The 17484-nt window shown below is 40.8% G+C and overlaps 3 protein-coding genes across 3 annotated transcripts; all 3 read left to right on the top strand.

Moving 5' to 3' along the window:
* The first annotated feature begins 2022 nt into the window (after window positions 1–2022).
* LOC103451481 (uncharacterized) lies at window positions 2023–8161 on the top strand. The gene is made up of 6 exons (XM_008390880.4): window positions 2023–3480; window positions 6261–6316; window positions 6400–6630; window positions 6927–7218; window positions 7405–7601; window positions 7713–8161. The coding sequence occupies exons 1-6, from the start codon at window positions 2290–2292 to the stop codon at window positions 7864–7866; spliced, it is 2121 nt and encodes a 706-aa protein (XP_008389102.3). The 5' UTR covers window positions 2023–2289; the 3' UTR covers window positions 7867–8161.
* A 154-nt stretch (window positions 8162–8315) lies between these two features.
* LOC103451482 (chromosome segregation in meiosis protein 3-like) lies at window positions 8316–11212 on the top strand. Its single transcript, XM_008390881.4, has 5 exons — window positions 8316–8921; window positions 9243–9365; window positions 9450–9549; window positions 10561–10676; window positions 10779–11212. The coding sequence occupies exons 1-5, from the start codon at window positions 8589–8591 to the stop codon at window positions 10998–11000; spliced, it is 894 nt and encodes a 297-aa protein (XP_008389103.2). The 5' UTR covers window positions 8316–8588; the 3' UTR covers window positions 11001–11212.
* A 1754-nt stretch (window positions 11213–12966) lies between these two features.
* LOC103451483 (inactive leucine-rich repeat receptor-like serine/threonine-protein kinase At1g60630) lies at window positions 12967–17484 on the top strand. The gene is made up of 2 exons (XM_008390882.4): window positions 12967–14986; window positions 16539–17484. The coding sequence occupies exons 1-2, from the start codon at window positions 13669–13671 to the stop codon at window positions 17195–17197; spliced, it is 1977 nt and encodes a 658-aa protein (XP_008389104.2). The 5' UTR covers window positions 12967–13668; the 3' UTR covers window positions 17198–17484.

The following is a 17484-nucleotide window of genomic DNA, read 5'->3' as shown; positions in this document are numbered from 1 at the left end:
AAAAATAACCTTAATAGTTATTGTCTATCTATTTGCCGTGTACAAACCTTGCTTGGAAATCGGAGAAAACTTAGCTGGTCCTCTCATAATCACTTTCAAACAGACACTAAAGGTCAACTCCATTGTTGTTCATCGCCGTGTACAAACCTTGCTCCACGGAAATTAGAGAAGACTTGGCCCTAATTTATCAATGTCACTTCTTTACATTATACTACGTCGTTATTTCTATCATGAAAACAAAATTGAGGACCGGTATGAATGCTACAAAATAAAGGGGGAAGGGCAATGGTGGATACAGACATAATATATTTTCGAGAAAGGACGATAAATAAAGAAAAATTAGCAAAGCAAAAGGTAAGGACACCGTATCTACGACAATTATGATTCCTCAAACAAGGTATGTTTAAGCTAAATAGGTTGTTCTTTTAATTTTTTCAACTCCTTTGGTAAGTGAATTATGTGACATAGCTGCAGTAAATTTTGTTTGTTGGTCAATGATTTCTATACATATACAAGATTTGATAGGGTTTCCACAGTTTGCTTTTTCTGTTGGATGCTGTAAAAAAATGAAAGTAATAATTGTGTTGTAACAAAAGAAGAAATGTGTTTACCCTCCTAACAAAACAAGAATTTTCTGTTATTATGTAGACTATGTTTTGAAGAAATTCAAAGTCCTATCTAAGGACTGAATTTGGCCTGGCCTAATACTGCCACTTGGACTCTTGCTCTTGCCCTGTCAATGGTGAGAGAATTCTCACCGGATCCTCTTTGTCAGGATTCCTGAAATCCTCAAATCATATTCGTTCATCGTACATTATGTGGTCAAAAATCATTGCAAAGTTTTTTAGTTAAAATTGAATATAAACAGTACCTGACGAAACTGACCGCACAATATACGACAAATACATGTAATTTGAGGATCTTCGGATCCTTACAAAAAGGATCCGGCGAGGATCCTCACTTCTGTCAATGGAACAACCTTCCTAAATTCTAATTGCTTTCTTTCTAGACTAGTCACCCAAATGTAAACTAACGGCATTCCTCCTAACGAATCCTTTCATTTACCTAAAAAGCCCCTACTGGATCACGGCTCAGGTAGGGAATGTCCACGGTTCAGTTTTGGGTCGGGGGTGCCAATAACTAACCCCGCTTCATGTATAGGGATCCCTCCGTACGGTACGATACAGTTTTAGATTAGATGTTGCTAATATTAGTGTTTAAAATATCGATACAGGTGAAAATATCGATGTACAAAATTAATAAAAATATTAATAGATATATTGATATCAGTTGTCTTCGATAGAAATTATAAAAATTTACAATGGGATGGGTAATTAGGTATATCAACTCATTCAAATTTAGTTGAAATTAGTGAAAGAATTCTAAAAAAAGTTCAGAAGTTCGAAATATGCAAGGGGTTCGGCAAACTTTTTGTAGTGAATCAGTAAATATCATAAGTATTCATTATTTTTCTGCATCTAGCTAATATAAGGTGAAAGACTGACTTGGTACTGAGGTGCTTTTATAAAAAGTGGGTATAAAAAAAAGTTAAGCTCAAAAATGTATTTGGTAAACACTTAAAAACAGCTTATTTTCACAATTTTGGGTGAAAAAAGCTGAAAACGTGAAACAACAAAAATGAGCTTATTCTCTCTCATAGCACAGCAGAATAAGTTTTTTTTCAAAGCACAACAATACCAAATCAGCCTGAAGTATGCATTTAGACTCTCTTTTCATATCAATCCTTGATTTTTTGGATATTTCGACAAGAGTATTGATAAATTCGTAGATATTTTAATCACCGCTAACACAACAACCGCCCTGATTCCTACGGTTATCCGTCTCTGAAAATTTCTGCAATTCCTAGGTTCTAGGGGTATTATAGTAATTGAAACCCATAGATTACGGTTTAAGTAGGGCCGCTGATATTTTTTAGGTTGGGCCGGCGACCCATTGGATATGGCTCAGAAGAGTCCAAATGTCTCAACGTATTTGACCTCTACTTGTATTTAGAAAATAAATAAATGAAATAAATGGGATTCCATAAACCTCTGCCCATTTCCTCCATAAAACCTCTCCGAATTCATCGTTACCTCTCCAACAAACAAAACTCTCTCTAACCCATTTTCCCTTTGCTTTCTTCGCTTCCCTTTTTGTCCACTCTCCTTCTCCCTCCTCCTCGTTTCTGTCTCTCTCTCTCTCTCCCCTCCTCCTCTTAGTCTTAGGGTTCCCAGTTTTCCTTTTCCTAAAACAGAAAAATCTTGCATTTCCTCGAGAAGAAGGAAATCAATGGATTTTTCCACCGATGGAATCAGGAACAATGTCGTTGAGGTCAGAGTTTGTAAAGCCGCCGGAAAATTAAACAGCGTGCCGGCGAATGGGGTTTTCCCGGAAAGTCCCAGAAAGCCCGAGAAAATATTAAATCGTTCAAATTCTGCCCCCAACGGTATACCGAAGCAAAAAGATTACGAGGAGGAAGAGGCAGATGGCTTTTCGGAAATTGAGATTCCAAATGCAAATGGAAATGGTGACCTGGAAGAACGGGACGACGACGTTTCGCCCACCTCGATAACCGAAAAGTCGGACGAGTTTCAAACGGTTTCTCCGAAAAAATCCGAGCACGTGCAATTAGCCGTTGAGATGCCCGATACAGCAGGGGAAGGGATCTTCCGTCCTCACGCGCACCTCCCGAAGCCGAAGGCGCCGCCTGGGATTTACTCATCGCCTCCGGATTCTCCAAACGACGACCCTTCGAATAACCAGAAATTCGGCGTCGACGTGCCGGCGATCGGGAAGCTCATCCGGGAGCGAAGCAGCAATTTCTCGGCGGCGTTCGTGAGGCGGCTGTCGTCGCTGAAGGACCAGCGCCTCAATAGCAACGGAGAAGAATATCTGAAATCGAAAGACGTGACGGAGTTCAATCTCTCCGGCCTCAAAGTGACCGTCAAGCTCAAGAGCGAGTCTGACGATTACCAGCAGCCACAGGGACAAGAGGCGCTGAAAGGTCGAATCTGCTTCTTCTCCCGGTCGAATTGCAGGGACTGCACGGCGGTGCGGAGGTTTCTGAGAGAGAAGGGGCTGAAATTCGTGGAGATCAACATTGACGTGTATCCCAATCGCCAGAAGGAGCTGGTGGAGAGGACGGGTAGCTCGTCTGTACCTCAGATTTTCTTCAACGAGAAGCTGTTCGGAGGACTAGTGGCGCTCAACTCGCTGAGGAACAGCGGCGGATTTGACCAGCGGTTGGAAGAGATGCTCAGTTCGAAATGTCCCGACGACGCGCCTGCGCCGCCGGTTTACGGATTCGACGATTTGGATGAGGAGGAGTGCACGGACCAGATGATCGGGATAGTTAGGGTGTTGCGGCAGAAGTTGCCGATTCAGGACCGTCTGATGAAGATGAAGATCGTCAAGAACTGCTTCGCCGGGAGCGAGATGGTGGAGGTCATCATTCAGCACTTGGACTGTGGGCGTCGAAAGGTACGGACCCCTCTTCCCCCCTCCCAAATTTCCACACCTGTTTTTTTTACTGTTATTCTCTGTGTCTCGGACCACCGTAACCGCTTGACTCGCGGATTCTTGTCCTCTTGTTTGAATTAAACTCCGCGGGATCATTTGGTTACAGTGTGCCGCGCAGCATTTAAATTTAGTTGCTCGGCTGCTGCGGATCGAACCGCTAACTTAGCCGCAGTTTACTGATTACGCGCTAATAAGATATGAGTAACCGCTAGGTATTAAGGGTGCGTTTGGTACGTGGGACGGGACGGGACGGAACGGGACGAGGCGTTCCGTCCCGCGTTTGGTGCGCCAAAAATGGGTGGAACGGGCTGTTCCACGGGACAGATTTTGGGTGTTTTTGCGTCCCACCTACCCCCTCTGGAACGGGTTTGTTCCACGTCTGTGGAACACAATGTTTTACCATTTTAAGACAAATATACCCCATGTCTTTTTCAAAAATTACACCTTCGTTCCGTCCCGTCCTGTTCCGTCCCGTCCTGTCCCGTCCCGTTCCGTCCCGTCTGCGTACCAAACGCACCCTAAGGGAACCAGATCCCCTCCAGAGCTTAGGAGGCTCAAGCGCTAATAAGATATGAGTAACCGCTAGGTATTAAGGTATCGTTTGGTATGCAGATGAGACAGAACGGAATTGAATGAGACGGGACAGGACGAGATAGGACGGGATGGAGAGGGAGCAAAGATGTCCTCGGATGGAAACAAGAAGGAAGAAGAAAGAGACGGAGATGTTATAATTTTGTGTTCCACGAATGTGGAACGAGTCGTTCCAGGGGGTGAGGTGGAACAAAAATTCACTCAAAACGTGTCTCGTGGAACAACGCGTTCCACCCGTTTTAGGCGCACCAAACGTGGGACGGAACATCTCGTCCCACTCCGTTCCGTCCCGTCCCACGTACCAAACGGTACCTTAAGGGAACTGGATCCCCTCCTGAGCTTAGGATGTTGAGCCTCCTAAACAAATTATATGGGCTGTTGAAATTTGATCCAATGACTATAAACATGGGTTCTCTCTAAAAGTTATAATAATTGCAGTCGTTTGATCAAATTTCAACGGCCAATGTGATTTGCTCAGGAGGCTCAACCTCTTAAGCTCAAGAGAGGATCCGGTTTCAATATTAAGTGAGGTTTTGGCCGTTGTTAAGTACGAAATATTAATAAAATATTAGTATTAAGTGGATACATTTTTTAGTAATACAAGTAGATTAAATTTGTAAACTCTAAATGATATGTCATCAATAAAAAATAAGAGTATTAATTAATATTTAAGTAATTATTTAATTATCAACTTTCATGTCATTAGTTTACAAAATTTAGCTTATAAATTTAATCTGCTTAACATTATCTTGAATTTTTTAGTTTAGATCTTTAAATTTTGCAATGTGTTGCTAATAAAAAATAAACACATTAATTAATGTAATAGTTTAACTAGTAATAATTTTGTCATCTTCTCCTACTTTGCTTTGGCGTCTTTCTCACTTCCATAGCTAACATTAATAATGACGACCATGGCGGTGGAGTATGATTACATTAAACTTAATAAATACAAAATTACTATAAAAATCATTAATTAATTAAATTTAAAACCAATTATTATTCTATTTGCACAAGAATAATATGGGTTACCGATACAAACCTACTTCGTACATTTTAATGCTTAGTTTGTAGCTACATTTATCATTGAATTTAGTAATTTTTAGACTAATTTGAATGAAAAGCTTGCATCACATGTTAGATTCATTGAAGACAATTATGGCATCCACAATATCATTATTATAAGGAGCTTTTCACTAGGTCCACTCTCTTTGAGTTTATTTTTCTGACGCTCTTTCCTTTGCATTCAATTTTACCTATGTAAGAGCAATTTTTGTGTTTCAAATTCACGTGATAAAAAATATATTAATGTGAGAATAAATTTCAGTTGCAGCTTAGAATTTTTTTGAGTGAGATAGTAGTGGAAAATTAGGTCATAAATTGTGGAAGGACAAGTAGTTGAGTGCTGGTGGACCATGTTTTTGATGAAGTTCTATATGCCTTTTTGTGTGACTGGTTTTGTAACCAACGGCTAGAGAGCTACTTGTATAAGGGTACACAGTTACGATAGCATTATGCGTCTATAATACAAGAATACATGAAGAAAAATCAATACACATTTTTGTATTATTAGCACATAATGTGTAACGACCCGTACAAGTCCTCCTTGAAATGATTCCTTAGAAAACAAGAAAGGTTGTGTTGGACCTGGTTTAGCCATCAAGATATGTTTGAACTTTGAAGGGGTCCCATTAGATGTCAAATCACGCATTACAAACTTCAGTCAGATATTTGGCTCCTTCCCACCCCCAGGGAATGCATAACTCATGCCATGATTTATGAAAAGAGTAAACGCGTAACGTTTTTGACATGGCCCCCAAGTCCTTTTTCCACATTTTGGGTATGGAGGAATTTCAAACGTTGCGTCTGCCGACCTTGTTTCATAAATTGATAGGAATTGGACCGAGTTCTCAGCACTCTTGTTTCAATTATGACGTATAATAATTATTAATTAGTCCCATTTTCTAACTGTATTTTGTTGAAATTCTGTTAATTTTGCATTTTGGTTGGTCAAATTTAACTAATGAACCAGAGCCCTTTCGGTCCAAATTTTAGATTACACGTGAGCATTACACAGATGTTTTAAAACAACAAAACAAAAGTTTGTCTGTCGAGTGTGGATGTTAATTATTTGTATATAACAACATACACAGGCAGTTGAGATTGGAAGGCAGCTTGCCAGGAAGCACTTCATTCATCATGTCTTTGGGTAAGAAAATACCTGTCGAACCAACTGAAAACTAAAGAAACTGGCATAGTTTCATCCATAATAACCCTTTTGTGTTTGTGTAGGGAAAATGATTTCGAGGATGGAAACCATTTTTATCGTTTCCTTGAGCACGAACCATTAATTCCCAAATGCTTTAATTTCCGGGGATCCATAAATGATTGTGAACCAAAGCCTGCAGCGAAAGTTGGCCAAAGGCTCACCAAGATCATGTCTGCCATACTCGAGTCCTATGCCTCAGATGACCGGCGCCATCTTGATTACATCGGCATTAGCAACAGTGAGGAGTTCAGAAGGTAGGATCAGTCAACATTGCAGTTAGCACTTTCACTCAATTAGATAAGCATTTATATGCCGAAAGTTTCACCAATTTGCTGTTTCTTGCTTTACATTGCATATTCCTGAGAATTGAAATATGATGAAGTGGCTTCCTCTTTGAACGAAATACTTTGATTGGCATCAATTTCACCAATTTACTAGTTTACTTTACAGAAAATTGTATCAAATTAGTGATACATTGATGCCGATCTTAATCTGCATTGCAAGTTATGGAACTTTGTTTTAAGTAAATCCCTTCTTCTCTTCAATGCAGGTACATAAATTTGGTTCAAGAACTACACCGAGTAAACCTTTTTGAACTCTCAAAGGATGAGAGGCTAGCCTTCTTTTTGAACCTCTACAATGCCATGGTCATCCATGCGGTTATCAGGATAGGACGTCCACAAGGAGTAATCGAAAGGAGATCCTTCTTTTCCGACTTCCAATATTTGGTCGGTGGCCATCCTTATTCCCTCAGCACCATCGAAAATGGGATCCTCAGAAACAACCGCAGACCTCCTTATTCCTTGGTCAAGCCCCTTGGAGCTGGAGACAAGCGTACAGAGGTGAACATTTTTATTAATCTCTGATTCTTCTGCCTTCTCCCTTCCCTAATCATTGGACGATAGAACAGTTCTGGATAAAAGTTTCCTCCACTTGCATTTTAGTCATACATACTTGTTATTTTGTTTGAGTAACTTTCTCATTGTCTGAAAAGATTACTGAGTTTCATTTCGTCCAATATAATACAGCTTGCCTGTGCTAGTGTGAATCCATTAATTCACTTCGGACTCTGCAACGGGACAAGGTCAAGCCCAACGGTAAGATTTTTCTCACCCCAAGGAGTTGAAGCTGAATTGAGATTTGCAGCTAGAGAGTTCTTTAAGAGCGGTGGAATGGAAGTGAACTTGGAGAAGAGGACCGTGCACCTCACCCAAATTATTAAATGGTGAGTGATTAAGTCACTATTAAACCTTCATTAGCTGTTCTAAAAGCAACCGTCATGGTTAGACAATGCTGAAGAGAAACAAATATTGTGTGTGCGCGCGCGTTTGTGCAGGTTCAATGGTGACTTTGGACAAGAAAAGGAAATTCTAAAGTGGATCCTGATATACTTGGATGCAACCAGAGCCGGTCTTTTGACACATCTTTTGGGTGACGGAGGGCATGTAAGTATCGTTTACCAGAACTACGATTGGTCCATGAACTCTTGAACCTCGAAAACCCGTTAGGTGCCGTTGTTTGAAAACTGAAACTTATCACAGGTGACGCATACACATATAGATACTTGCATTGGCAAGGGAAGTATTATTGTATATAATACCTCATTTTTGAGAAAAGAATTAGAGGATTTGTTGATTTGAATTCGTTGTGAAGAAATTGAAAGAGAGAGAGAGAGGGAGGAGAGGGAGAAAGGAATTGAAGTATGTGACGAGATTTCCCTTGTAAATTTCTTCCTGTGTTATGAGTTGAGTTTTTTGGGATGCAATGAAAATCTAGTTTTTTTTTTTATATAATTAGCAATGCCAAATGGTGAATGATTATGAAATAATGCCTTCAAACATGTCACACAACAACCACGATATGGTGACTCAATGATTGGAGACGAATTTCAGGCCTGCATTTTACAAGGATGTTCTGGGTTCGTTTGATGGCATTGGAGAAGAGAAGTAACACTTGATAAAAAAAAATATTAAAACATTAAAAGAGTATAACATAAGTAATTTGAGATGTGTGACATACCCCCTTGGGAATTTTGGGCCTTAGCTTCCACAGTCAGAGCCCATTTAAAATATATTAAATGGCCTTTTTTAATTCCCTCCAATTCTTCCCGCCAAGAAATCTAAAAATAAAAAATAAATCCAGAAAATGAAATAAAATACCAAAAGATCACGATCCACTCGTCGGATTCAGAAAGCAAAATCCGAACAAGAAAATGGACAAGGCACCAGCAGCAACCGGCTGCTACAAGTGCGGCCGACCAGGCCACTGGTCACGTGACTGCCCCTCCTCCTCCACCCCTACACCCAATTCTAACGCCGATCCCGATCCCAATCCCAATCCTAACCCTAATCCTACCAATCCCAATTCCTCTTCATATCCTTTCAAAAGCGGTGCTGGTACTGGGATCGGAGGGAAGGTTAAGAAGGTGTCGGTTCCGAAGACTCGGCCGAAGCTGACTCCGGAGCTGCTTCTCTCAGATGACGGCCTCGGCTACGTCCTCCGCCACTTCCCTCGCGCCTTCAAGTACCGCGGCCGCGGACACGAGGTCCGATATCTCACTTCTGCTCTTGTTTCTTTTCCTTTGTGCAAGAACATTCATAATAGTTGTTAATTTTTTCAGTAAATTAGTAAAAAGTAACTCGATAATTATAAATTAGAGCTCGATTAGAGAAGAAAACCCTTCAGTTATCCAGACGTGTTGCTTTAATTGATTCTTAATTGTGAAATTTCTATGGTGTACTTCTTCCCTTACAAAGTCTGTATCGGTTCTTTTCTAAATTATTGGGTTTGAAGCGATTTTCTCGAAAGTGTGATACTACTGAGGAAAAATGTGAAAGTGCCATTTTTCTTTGGGCGATTTTTGCAGGTTAGAGATTTGGGAAATCTAATTGGGTTGTACACACAATGGCATTCGCGTTTGCTCCCGTATTACTCATTTGATCAGTTTGTTCATAAGGTCGAACAAGTTGCCGCTACCAGACGAGTAAAGGTACTGATGATATCTCACTTTTTTATTTTGAATGTCTTTGGAGTCTCCCTCAAAGCTTAATTCTTAATCTGCACTTTTGAGCAGATGACGCTGAGGGAATTGAGAGAAAGAGTTGCAAGTGGAGGAGACCCAACAAAGTTGCGCGAACCACCAGTCGAGGAAGGCATTCCAAATGATCAACAGGGTATTATGCTCCGTCATTTTTGTATAATTGTTCTAATTTATCATGTGATGAGATACATTTTTAGAGTTGCTGGCATATTATCATTTGTACAATATCTTGAGTGCCTATTGCCAGAGTTGTTTGGTATTAATTGGAAGGACTGAGTGCTGCAATTACTGTAAGTAATTAACAGAAGACCTGTAAGAAGATTGAAAATGGGATCCTCAGACGTTTAGGTAATAACTCGATTAGGGATATGATGTTAGGATAAAGGATTGGCTGCTGAGTGGAATATGAGCAATGTTGAGGAGAGAAACATCACTGCACCGGACTACCAGAGATTAGTGGGTGAGAATAATATTGATAAGTGGAAATCTACTTGCATTGATTTTATGTTACTTAGTTTTAATAATCAAGTAGGGAGTTCTTCCTTTCTTCTCTAAGCATCTCCATTCTCAATTAAGTATTTCTCTTTGTCTCTCATTAGCCACATCACGTCTCTTAGTAGCTGCTAAGATTGCTTGTATAGTCATAGCTTTTGCCTCATCTCTAGCTGCTTCCCGTGCCATGCTCAGTTCACCTTGGCGAGCAAGTTCGTCCATATATTTTGTATAGTCATTCTTGGAAGAACTTCCTTTTTTCTTTACCACCTTTTTACCTTGAGGCCTTAGGGACCAATGAGTCGGCTCCGGTACTGCTTCAGGCGTCCCTTCCTGCTCTTCAAATGTGTTGCCTTCCTATTCGGCCGGGTCTGCTTCTGACGAACTGTGTAGAGGGATGCCGTGCATGACAACGTCTGGACCAGTTGACATAAGTTTGTGGGACAATCTTTGACAACATTCCAACATTCTCATTTGATGAATGATTTGTTGTGGTTTTTCGCATTGTACCATGCTTGTGCTTGAAGTGTCTATAAAATGTAGGATAAGACAATATAATCTTATTCATCGTGGCATTTGAAATAGTTGATTTGGAAAAACCATCGTCTTTTATGTTTCCATTTTGAATTCTGATCTTGTTATATTCCTGCAGAAACTTTGAACCCTGAGGGACCAAGTGATCACCAGGGGGGTTCGTCTTCAGGGAACCATGATGTGGATGATATGCAGGAAGAGATGCTTCATGAAATCTATGAGAAAGCTACTCAAGTATGTGCAATTTTGTTCAATCTAGTTTATTTCTTGGTGTTCGGATTAAAGCTCCGTTTGTTAATTAGTAGAGCTTGATGTCCTTTGCTTTGCTAATTGTAGGAACCGTCTGAGACGTTCCATGGTGAGATGGTTGCTGCTAGTGCTAGTATATCTGCAGCAGATAGTTTCCAGAAAGAAATAACCAATCAAGTTCAAAATAATGAAGCTAGGGAATCCAGTGAAAATCAGATGACAGATGAACAGAAAACGCGAATGGAAGCTAATAGATTGAAGGCACTTGATAAAGCTGCAGCTCGGCGCCGCCAATTGCAGGCTGCTTGAGCTTCCGTTTCTCTTCTCTCTTGCTCTAAATTCTGTTTCATGGGGTTATGACACAGATGGGAATTGCAGGCACGCATGGTTTAAGGCATCAAGGCAGAACTTTCTGTCTTCATAATTCTTTGTATGGCGAAGTTTTCTTCATATATTTACGCATGGTTATGTGCATTTTGTTTGTAACATCGTAGTAAGGGGATATAAAGGCTTGTTTGGTACCTTGGTCCCAATGTGCATCCATTCAAAATCCATTTCAGGTTTTATCTTTTTTCTTATAATAGCGACGTATCTGAGACATATCTGAAACGAATTCATTGCCAGCCACATGATATTGAATCAAGACGTCACAATGATGGGGAGCTCGTTTCTTATAAATCTTTCTCCTGATATGACTTTGATTTTGATTTTCTAACCATTTGTTTATATAAGTATTTTCAAACCAATGTATTATTATACTTGTCCCAAATAAAAGCTGGATACTAGTTGCTGATTGCTTGTGTGCATGAGATTTGATATCTTTTGGGCCCTCCTAGATCTCCGGCAACGTACGCGGGTGTGTCGTCAGGCCACGACCACCGTCAACCACCGTATTGATCGATTCAAAGCCAGTTGGCATGAGTTGTTGGAGCCGAATACCAAGTGGCGGTGAAATAACGTGATCAGCTCAACCCTCTCTCCTCATTTCTTGTTGGGCCGGATATATAACGTGAGCTCAATTACTTGTTCCAGCTTTTTGTCACGTGTAATATACCAATGATTGTACACGAGTAATGAGGAAAGAGACTTACCTCTCTGTTACCGTGACATATTAGACAAATAATTTAGAAAATTTATGTATCTATTGGTTTGAAACACCTTGTAAGCTTTTTTAGGGAAGAGATTTTTCAGTGTGATCGGAATACGAGATAGTACATCATGTGTTACTATACAAATTGTAAGATATGTGTGTTAAAAAATTAATAACTTAAAAAATACAATTTCTCACTATTCATATAAAAGCACGTAGTGTATCTTTTATGTTTCGGTTACAAGGAAAAATTTCTCTTTTTATGGATAAGTTCGCAATGATGGAGTAAGGTGTCTGGTAGTCCAATAAGTTCAACCCCTTGTGGCCTAGCATGGACTACGAGGAGGCAATTAAGACCTTGTTTTAATAGCATCCCTAGCTTAATAAATACTTATTAGGCGTTTAAAAAATAAATCATTCGCCCATTAATACTTACTATGTGATTAATCGGCGACAAAAGAATGTCTCGAGGTTTCAATTATTTCACCTGGTTGCCCAGTTAAAATATTGTTCTCAAGAGTTTTCTTTTTCAAGTATCGAGTTTTCAAGCGCTAATTTAATGTGCAATTTTTTTTTTATGAGAACTTTAATGAAAACTTTTAGGATTGTTGATTTTAACAAAAAATCATATTTTTATTTTAAAAAGTTAATCTTAGTATTATTTACTTTACCATTTATTTTGTGTTAAAACTCAAAGTTTTCAAACATTTTTCATTATTTTTCTTTTTTTTCCAGATTTTTTTTATGTATAATTTTCCTTTTCAAGTTTTAGCATTTATCTGGGTCGACTCACTCAAACCCTTCACAACTTCAATATTCTTTTTTTTTTTAAAAACTGATAAAAATGGTTTTAAAACTTTGAGTTTTAACGATAAAGACAAAATAAAGGTTAAAATGAATAGTACTATGATTGATTTTTTCGTATAAAAATATAATTTTTCATTAAAATGAACAGTATCACGAACTTTTCGTTAAAACTCCATTTTCTCTTTTTTTATCTAAGTTTTTCGGACGCTTGTTAATTTCAGAGAGGGTAGCTAGCTGTTGAAAATTGATGAAATCGAAAACTCGGGGGTGAGTAAATTTTGGATCCCTTTCCCTTTTGAGGTTTCACCACTCTCCGGTAAAAAAAGTCTGAGCCTTTGAGCCGCCCAAGAGAAAGTAAAAAACAAACATAAATTTAGAAAATATTATTTATTTAGTTATAATTATTGGGTTTAATAGTGCCTGCAGATTAAGAATATACAAATCATAGAGAGAAGCGGAGTTCTGAGCTTCCTTCACGTGAAGCTTACGCTGTAATAAAATTACAATTACAAGTAAATGTCCGGGAAACGATGTCGTGTTGCCAAGCCCCACTGTTTTGGTGTCTCCCCATTGCTCAGTACATAGAGCTCGCCAATGGGCTTTTTGCACCTTAAATGCTCCCCTCCTCCGCAGCTGGGAGTAGAGTAAATTAGAAGTGCTTTTTTTTTAGAAGCAGAAAAGCAAAAGCCGTTGTTTTTTGTTTCAAGCTGTCGAATCAATCAATGGTACAGTTGCAGCATCAGCACAGTGATCGATCGAGTCAAAGAACGAAGCTTCTGCTTCTAATGCTATCGCTGCATGCATAGTAAAAATGGCTCACTCAAATTTGGGGAGGTGGTGCTAGATCTTGAAGATATGGAAAGCGATTGGGCAGAGACTGAGAAAGGAAAGTGAACCAAAAAAAGTTCAAAACCTTTTCGCTTTCGAGATTCAAAACTCAAAAGGTTCCATATATATACACACATTTCAGATTCTGATTTCCCAGTTGGGTTTTCTCAATCAGCAAAATCCAAGTTCAAAGATTGCATTTTTGAGATGTTGGCGGTCTGAAAAATCGATCCAATCCGCAGATTTTTAAAAATGGTTTCTCAAAAAGGTCGAATCTTTTTCTTATTGCTGCCATTGCTGTTCTGGGGTTTTCTGGGTTCGGCAGAAGCAGGAGACGCGGAGACTCTGTTATCTCTGAAATCTACAATCGACCCTCAAAACGTGCTGCCATGGCGGCAGGGAAGCAATGTGTGCGAGTGGGAAGGCGTGAAGGACTGCCTGAGAGGCAGAGTCACGAAGCTTGTGCTGGAATATTCGAACCTGACGGGGGTTCTGGATCACAAGATCTTGAACCGGCTCGACCAGCTCCGAGTCCTCAGCTTCAAAGGCAACTCCCTCTCCGGCCAAATCCCCGACCTCTCCGGCCTCCTCAACCTCAAATCCCTCTTCCTAAACGACAACAACTTCTCCGGCGTTTTCCCCTCTTCCATTTCTGACCTCCACCGCCTCAAAGTCGTCGTCCTCGCTGGAAACAAAATCTCCGGCGAAATCCCAATGTCGCTGCTCAGGCTCCGCCGCCTCTACGTCCTGTACTTGCAGGACAACAGGTTCACCGGTCCCATTCCACCGCTCAACCAGACCTCCCTCCGGTTCTTCAACGTGTCGAATAACCAGCTATCCGGAGAAATTCCGGTGACCCCAACTCTGATTCTGTTCAATGCCTCGTCTTTTTCGGGGAACGTCGATGTCTGCGGGGAACAAATTGACAAACCGTGCGCGGGCATTATCGGGTTTCCGCCGTCGATCAGTCCCACCAGTCAACCGGGTCCAAAGTCAAAGTCAAAGCGCGGGAAACTGATTAAGATAATCGCAGGGAGCGTGGGCGGGTTCGTGGTGGTCGTAATCTGCTCGGTTCTGCTGTGGATGGTGTGCCGGAGGAGTCGCGGCGGTGGCGGGGAGGCGAGGAGGAGCAAAGGCGGGGTTGTTGGGGGTGCTGAGCTGGCAACAGAGAGAGGAGGATCAGGGGAGGGGCCCAGTGGCAAGGGAGGTAATAATGGTGGGTTTTCGTGGGAAGGTGAGGGGTTGGGGAGTTTGGTGTTCTGCGGAGCAGGGGATCAGCAGATGGGTTACCGTCTGGAGGATTTGCTCAAGGCGTCGGCGGAGACGCTGGGGAGGGGCACAATGGGAAGTACGTACAAGGCGGTGATGGAGTCCGGGTTTATCGTGACGGTGAAGCGGCTGAAGGACTCGAGGTACCCGAGGATGGACGAGTTTAGGAGACACGTGGACTTGCTAGGGAAGCTGAGGCACCCACACTTGGTCCCACTGAGGGCCTACTTCCAGGCCAAGGAGGAACGCCTGCTCGTATACGATTATTTCCCCAATGGCAGCCTCTTTTCACTTATTCATGGTATGTCTTGTCGGTCCTCTCATCTCATCTACTCCCCTTATTCACCTGCTTTTTTATTTATTTTTTTCGTTTAATAATCACTATGGTTGTGTTTAGCTTGTAAAGTTTTCCGTACCAAAGTTTGAGATTAACTTCTGGTTAACATCATAAATTTTCCAAGTAGCTTGTGTTTCATGTGGGGTCGGGTGTGACTAAATTACAAGAAAAATTAGAATTGTCTAACCACTTTATTTGTACAACATTTTTCATAAAATATAAGACTTATTCCATGTAAAGTTGCCTTAGTCGGAAAACCCTACGTAAGCATCTTTATCATTATCATACAAGCTTTCTAACTAGACATATTTAGTGATGTAAACTTTCTAACTAATGATTTTTAGAGGTCATTGATTATTGATTTAACGGTGGGTCATGTTGGATTTGCCATGTTGATCCAGTGAAAGCATGATGAATTAGTGGTGTGGGGTCACCTACATCTGTAGGCGCCTGTAGGGTCCACCCCATGCAGGTTTCTGGGCTGGAAGCCATGTTGGCCATCCTATAAACATGACGTATTCATGAACCTAATAAATTTGGTGCTTGTGTGTTCTTTCTGATGGAGGAAATTTCATCCCTTTCCATTTCTATGAAACGTGAGGAGGCTGGCTGGGTTTTTAAAACAAATTCAACTCCTTGAATTGGGGTTGGACCCCACACACAAGTCTACAGCCTGATTTGGGAATGTCCTCTTAGATCTCATAGCTAGGATTTCATCATTCCTGTGATCATCACTGAATGATTAACAGAAAGATTACTCTTTTGTGACAAAAAAATTATGGGTTTGAGAGTTGTGAAAAAAAACTTCTTTGTAAACTAATAAGGTTGCATACGATATACGTTCCATTTAGCCCTTACAAAGCAGAAAGCCTTGTTGGTTTGAGGTCGCCTTTTTATGCGATCATCAATGACTAAATTTCATGTAAGCTCTATATATATTTTCTTAATGCATGTTATTGCTCGTCGACTACTTTCCTGCATTTAAGTTTGAATTTATCTCTTTTTCATGAGGCCAATATTCTGAGGAAAAAAATGTTGATTTAGTGTGGCATGAGTCATTGTCAGTCTTTCTGCACAGTTCATCATTCTCCAAGAGATTTAGGTAAATAAAGACAAGATTTCAGAGGGTAATTAATAATTGAACTCAATTATACAATAATAAATTTCAATCTTTGGAAAGGAGATGGCCTGCTAATCAACCTTTCAATTTTGAGTATGAGTGACCTCAGCATGTTAGTGACGTCTCACTGGCTCAAATTCTCTGGTTATCGTGTCTGCACGTTGCACATTTGATCATATTATTTGGAGAGATTCAACCGTGTAGCTGGAGATATATCGCTTTCTGTCTATCTCTCTCGTCGCGTCGTCACATAACTGTGTGCATTGTACCTTCGCTAATCTAGTTCATTTCATTAAATACTTGGCTTTTAGTTGGCTTTTGTCGCTTGTTCAACAAGTTTTCTTGAATGTTTCTTTAGACTAGTTGTAGTGGTGAAATACTCCAACTGTTTTACAGGTTCAAGAACTTCAGGAGGCGGGAAGCCGCTTCACTGGACGTCATGTCTTAAAATAGCTGAGGACTTGGCGAGTGGTGTTGTTTATATCCACCAGAACCCCGGCTTAACTCATGGAAACTTGAAATCCTCAAACGTCTTGTTAGGTTCCGATTTTGAATCCTGCTTGACGGATTATGGTCTCACGTTATTCCGAGATCCGAATTCACTCGAAGAACCTAGCGCAACCACTCTCTTTTATAGAGCACCAGAATGCCGCGACATCAGAAGACCGTCCACCCAACCAGCCGATGTGTACAGCTTTGGCGTCCTCCTCCTGGAGCTCCTAACCGGAAAGACTCCCTTCCAAGACCTTGTTCAGGAACATGGTTCGGACATCCCTAGATGGGTCCGCTCAGTGCGCGAAGAAGAGATAGAGTCAGGGGATGACCCTGCCTCGGGGAATGACGCATCAGAGGAGAAGCTGCAGGCACTTCTTAACATAGCAATGGCTTGTGTTGCGCTTTCACCGGAGAACCGACCAGCGATGAGAGATGTTCTAAGGATGATAAGGGATGCTAGGGCGGAGGGTCACGTGTCTTCCAACAGCAGTGATCACTCGCCGGGGAGATGGTCGGGTACCGTTCAGAGCCTGCCAAGGGAAGAACACTTGAGCATTTGATCACGAGTGATTGGTAAAGTAATTAACGTGGCGGATTAAACTTAATCATGTATTCTGATTCTTTCGGGGTTGAACCGTGATTCTTGTACTACGCATTGTAGAGTGCAGCTCTTGGTGTAAAGGTTCTGTGATTTAATTCTTGTTTCTTGTTTTAGCATATTGAAGAAAGATTTACATGAAACGCGTTTATCGCCACAGTGAGGTCAGCAGAGTTTTGTTATTGGTTGATGAGATTGAGAGTTGAAACATTTATTTATTGAAAAATTAAGATTGACCTGTTTGTGAAA

Source organism: Malus domestica, chromosome 13, assembly GCF_042453785.1.
Source record: "Malus domestica chromosome 13, GDT2T_hap1".
Taxonomy (NCBI): Eukaryota; Viridiplantae; Streptophyta; class Magnoliopsida; order Rosales; family Rosaceae; genus Malus; species Malus domestica.
This window is presented reverse-complemented; position numbering and strand designations above follow the sequence as displayed.

What these genes read in the sequence shown, in the direction of transcription:
- LOC103451481 (XM_008390880.4), top strand. Translation starts at nt 2,290, where the DNA reads ATGGATTTTTCCACCGATGGAATCAGGAACAATGTCGTTGAGGTCAGA. An exon ending in TTCATTCATCATGTCTTTGG is followed by an intron (nt 6,317 to 6,399) that starts GTAAGAAAATAC and finishes GTGTTTGTGTAG; the next exon opens with GGAAAATGATTTCGAGGATG. An exon ending in CTCACCCAAATTATTAAATG is followed by an intron (nt 7,602 to 7,712) that starts GTGAGTGATTAA and finishes GCGTTTGTGCAG; the next exon opens with GTTCAATGGTGACTTTGGAC.
- LOC103451482 (XM_008390881.4), top strand. Translation starts at nt 8,589, where the DNA reads ATGGACAAGGCACCAGCAGCAACCGGCTGCTACAAGTGCGGCCGACCA. An exon ending in CATTCCAAATGATCAACAGG is followed by an intron (nt 9,550 to 10,560) that starts GTATTATGCTCC and finishes ATATTCCTGCAG; the next exon opens with AAACTTTGAACCCTGAGGGA. An exon ending in TCTATGAGAAAGCTACTCAA is followed by an intron (nt 10,677 to 10,778) that starts GTATGTGCAATT and finishes TGCTAATTGTAG; the next exon opens with GAACCGTCTGAGACGTTCCA.
- LOC103451483 (XM_008390882.4), top strand. Translation starts at nt 13,669, where the DNA reads ATGGTTTCTCAAAAAGGTCGAATCTTTTTCTTATTGCTGCCATTGCTG. An exon ending in CCTCTTTTCACTTATTCATG is followed by an intron (nt 14,987 to 16,538) that starts GTATGTCTTGTC and finishes ACTGTTTTACAG; the next exon opens with GTTCAAGAACTTCAGGAGGC.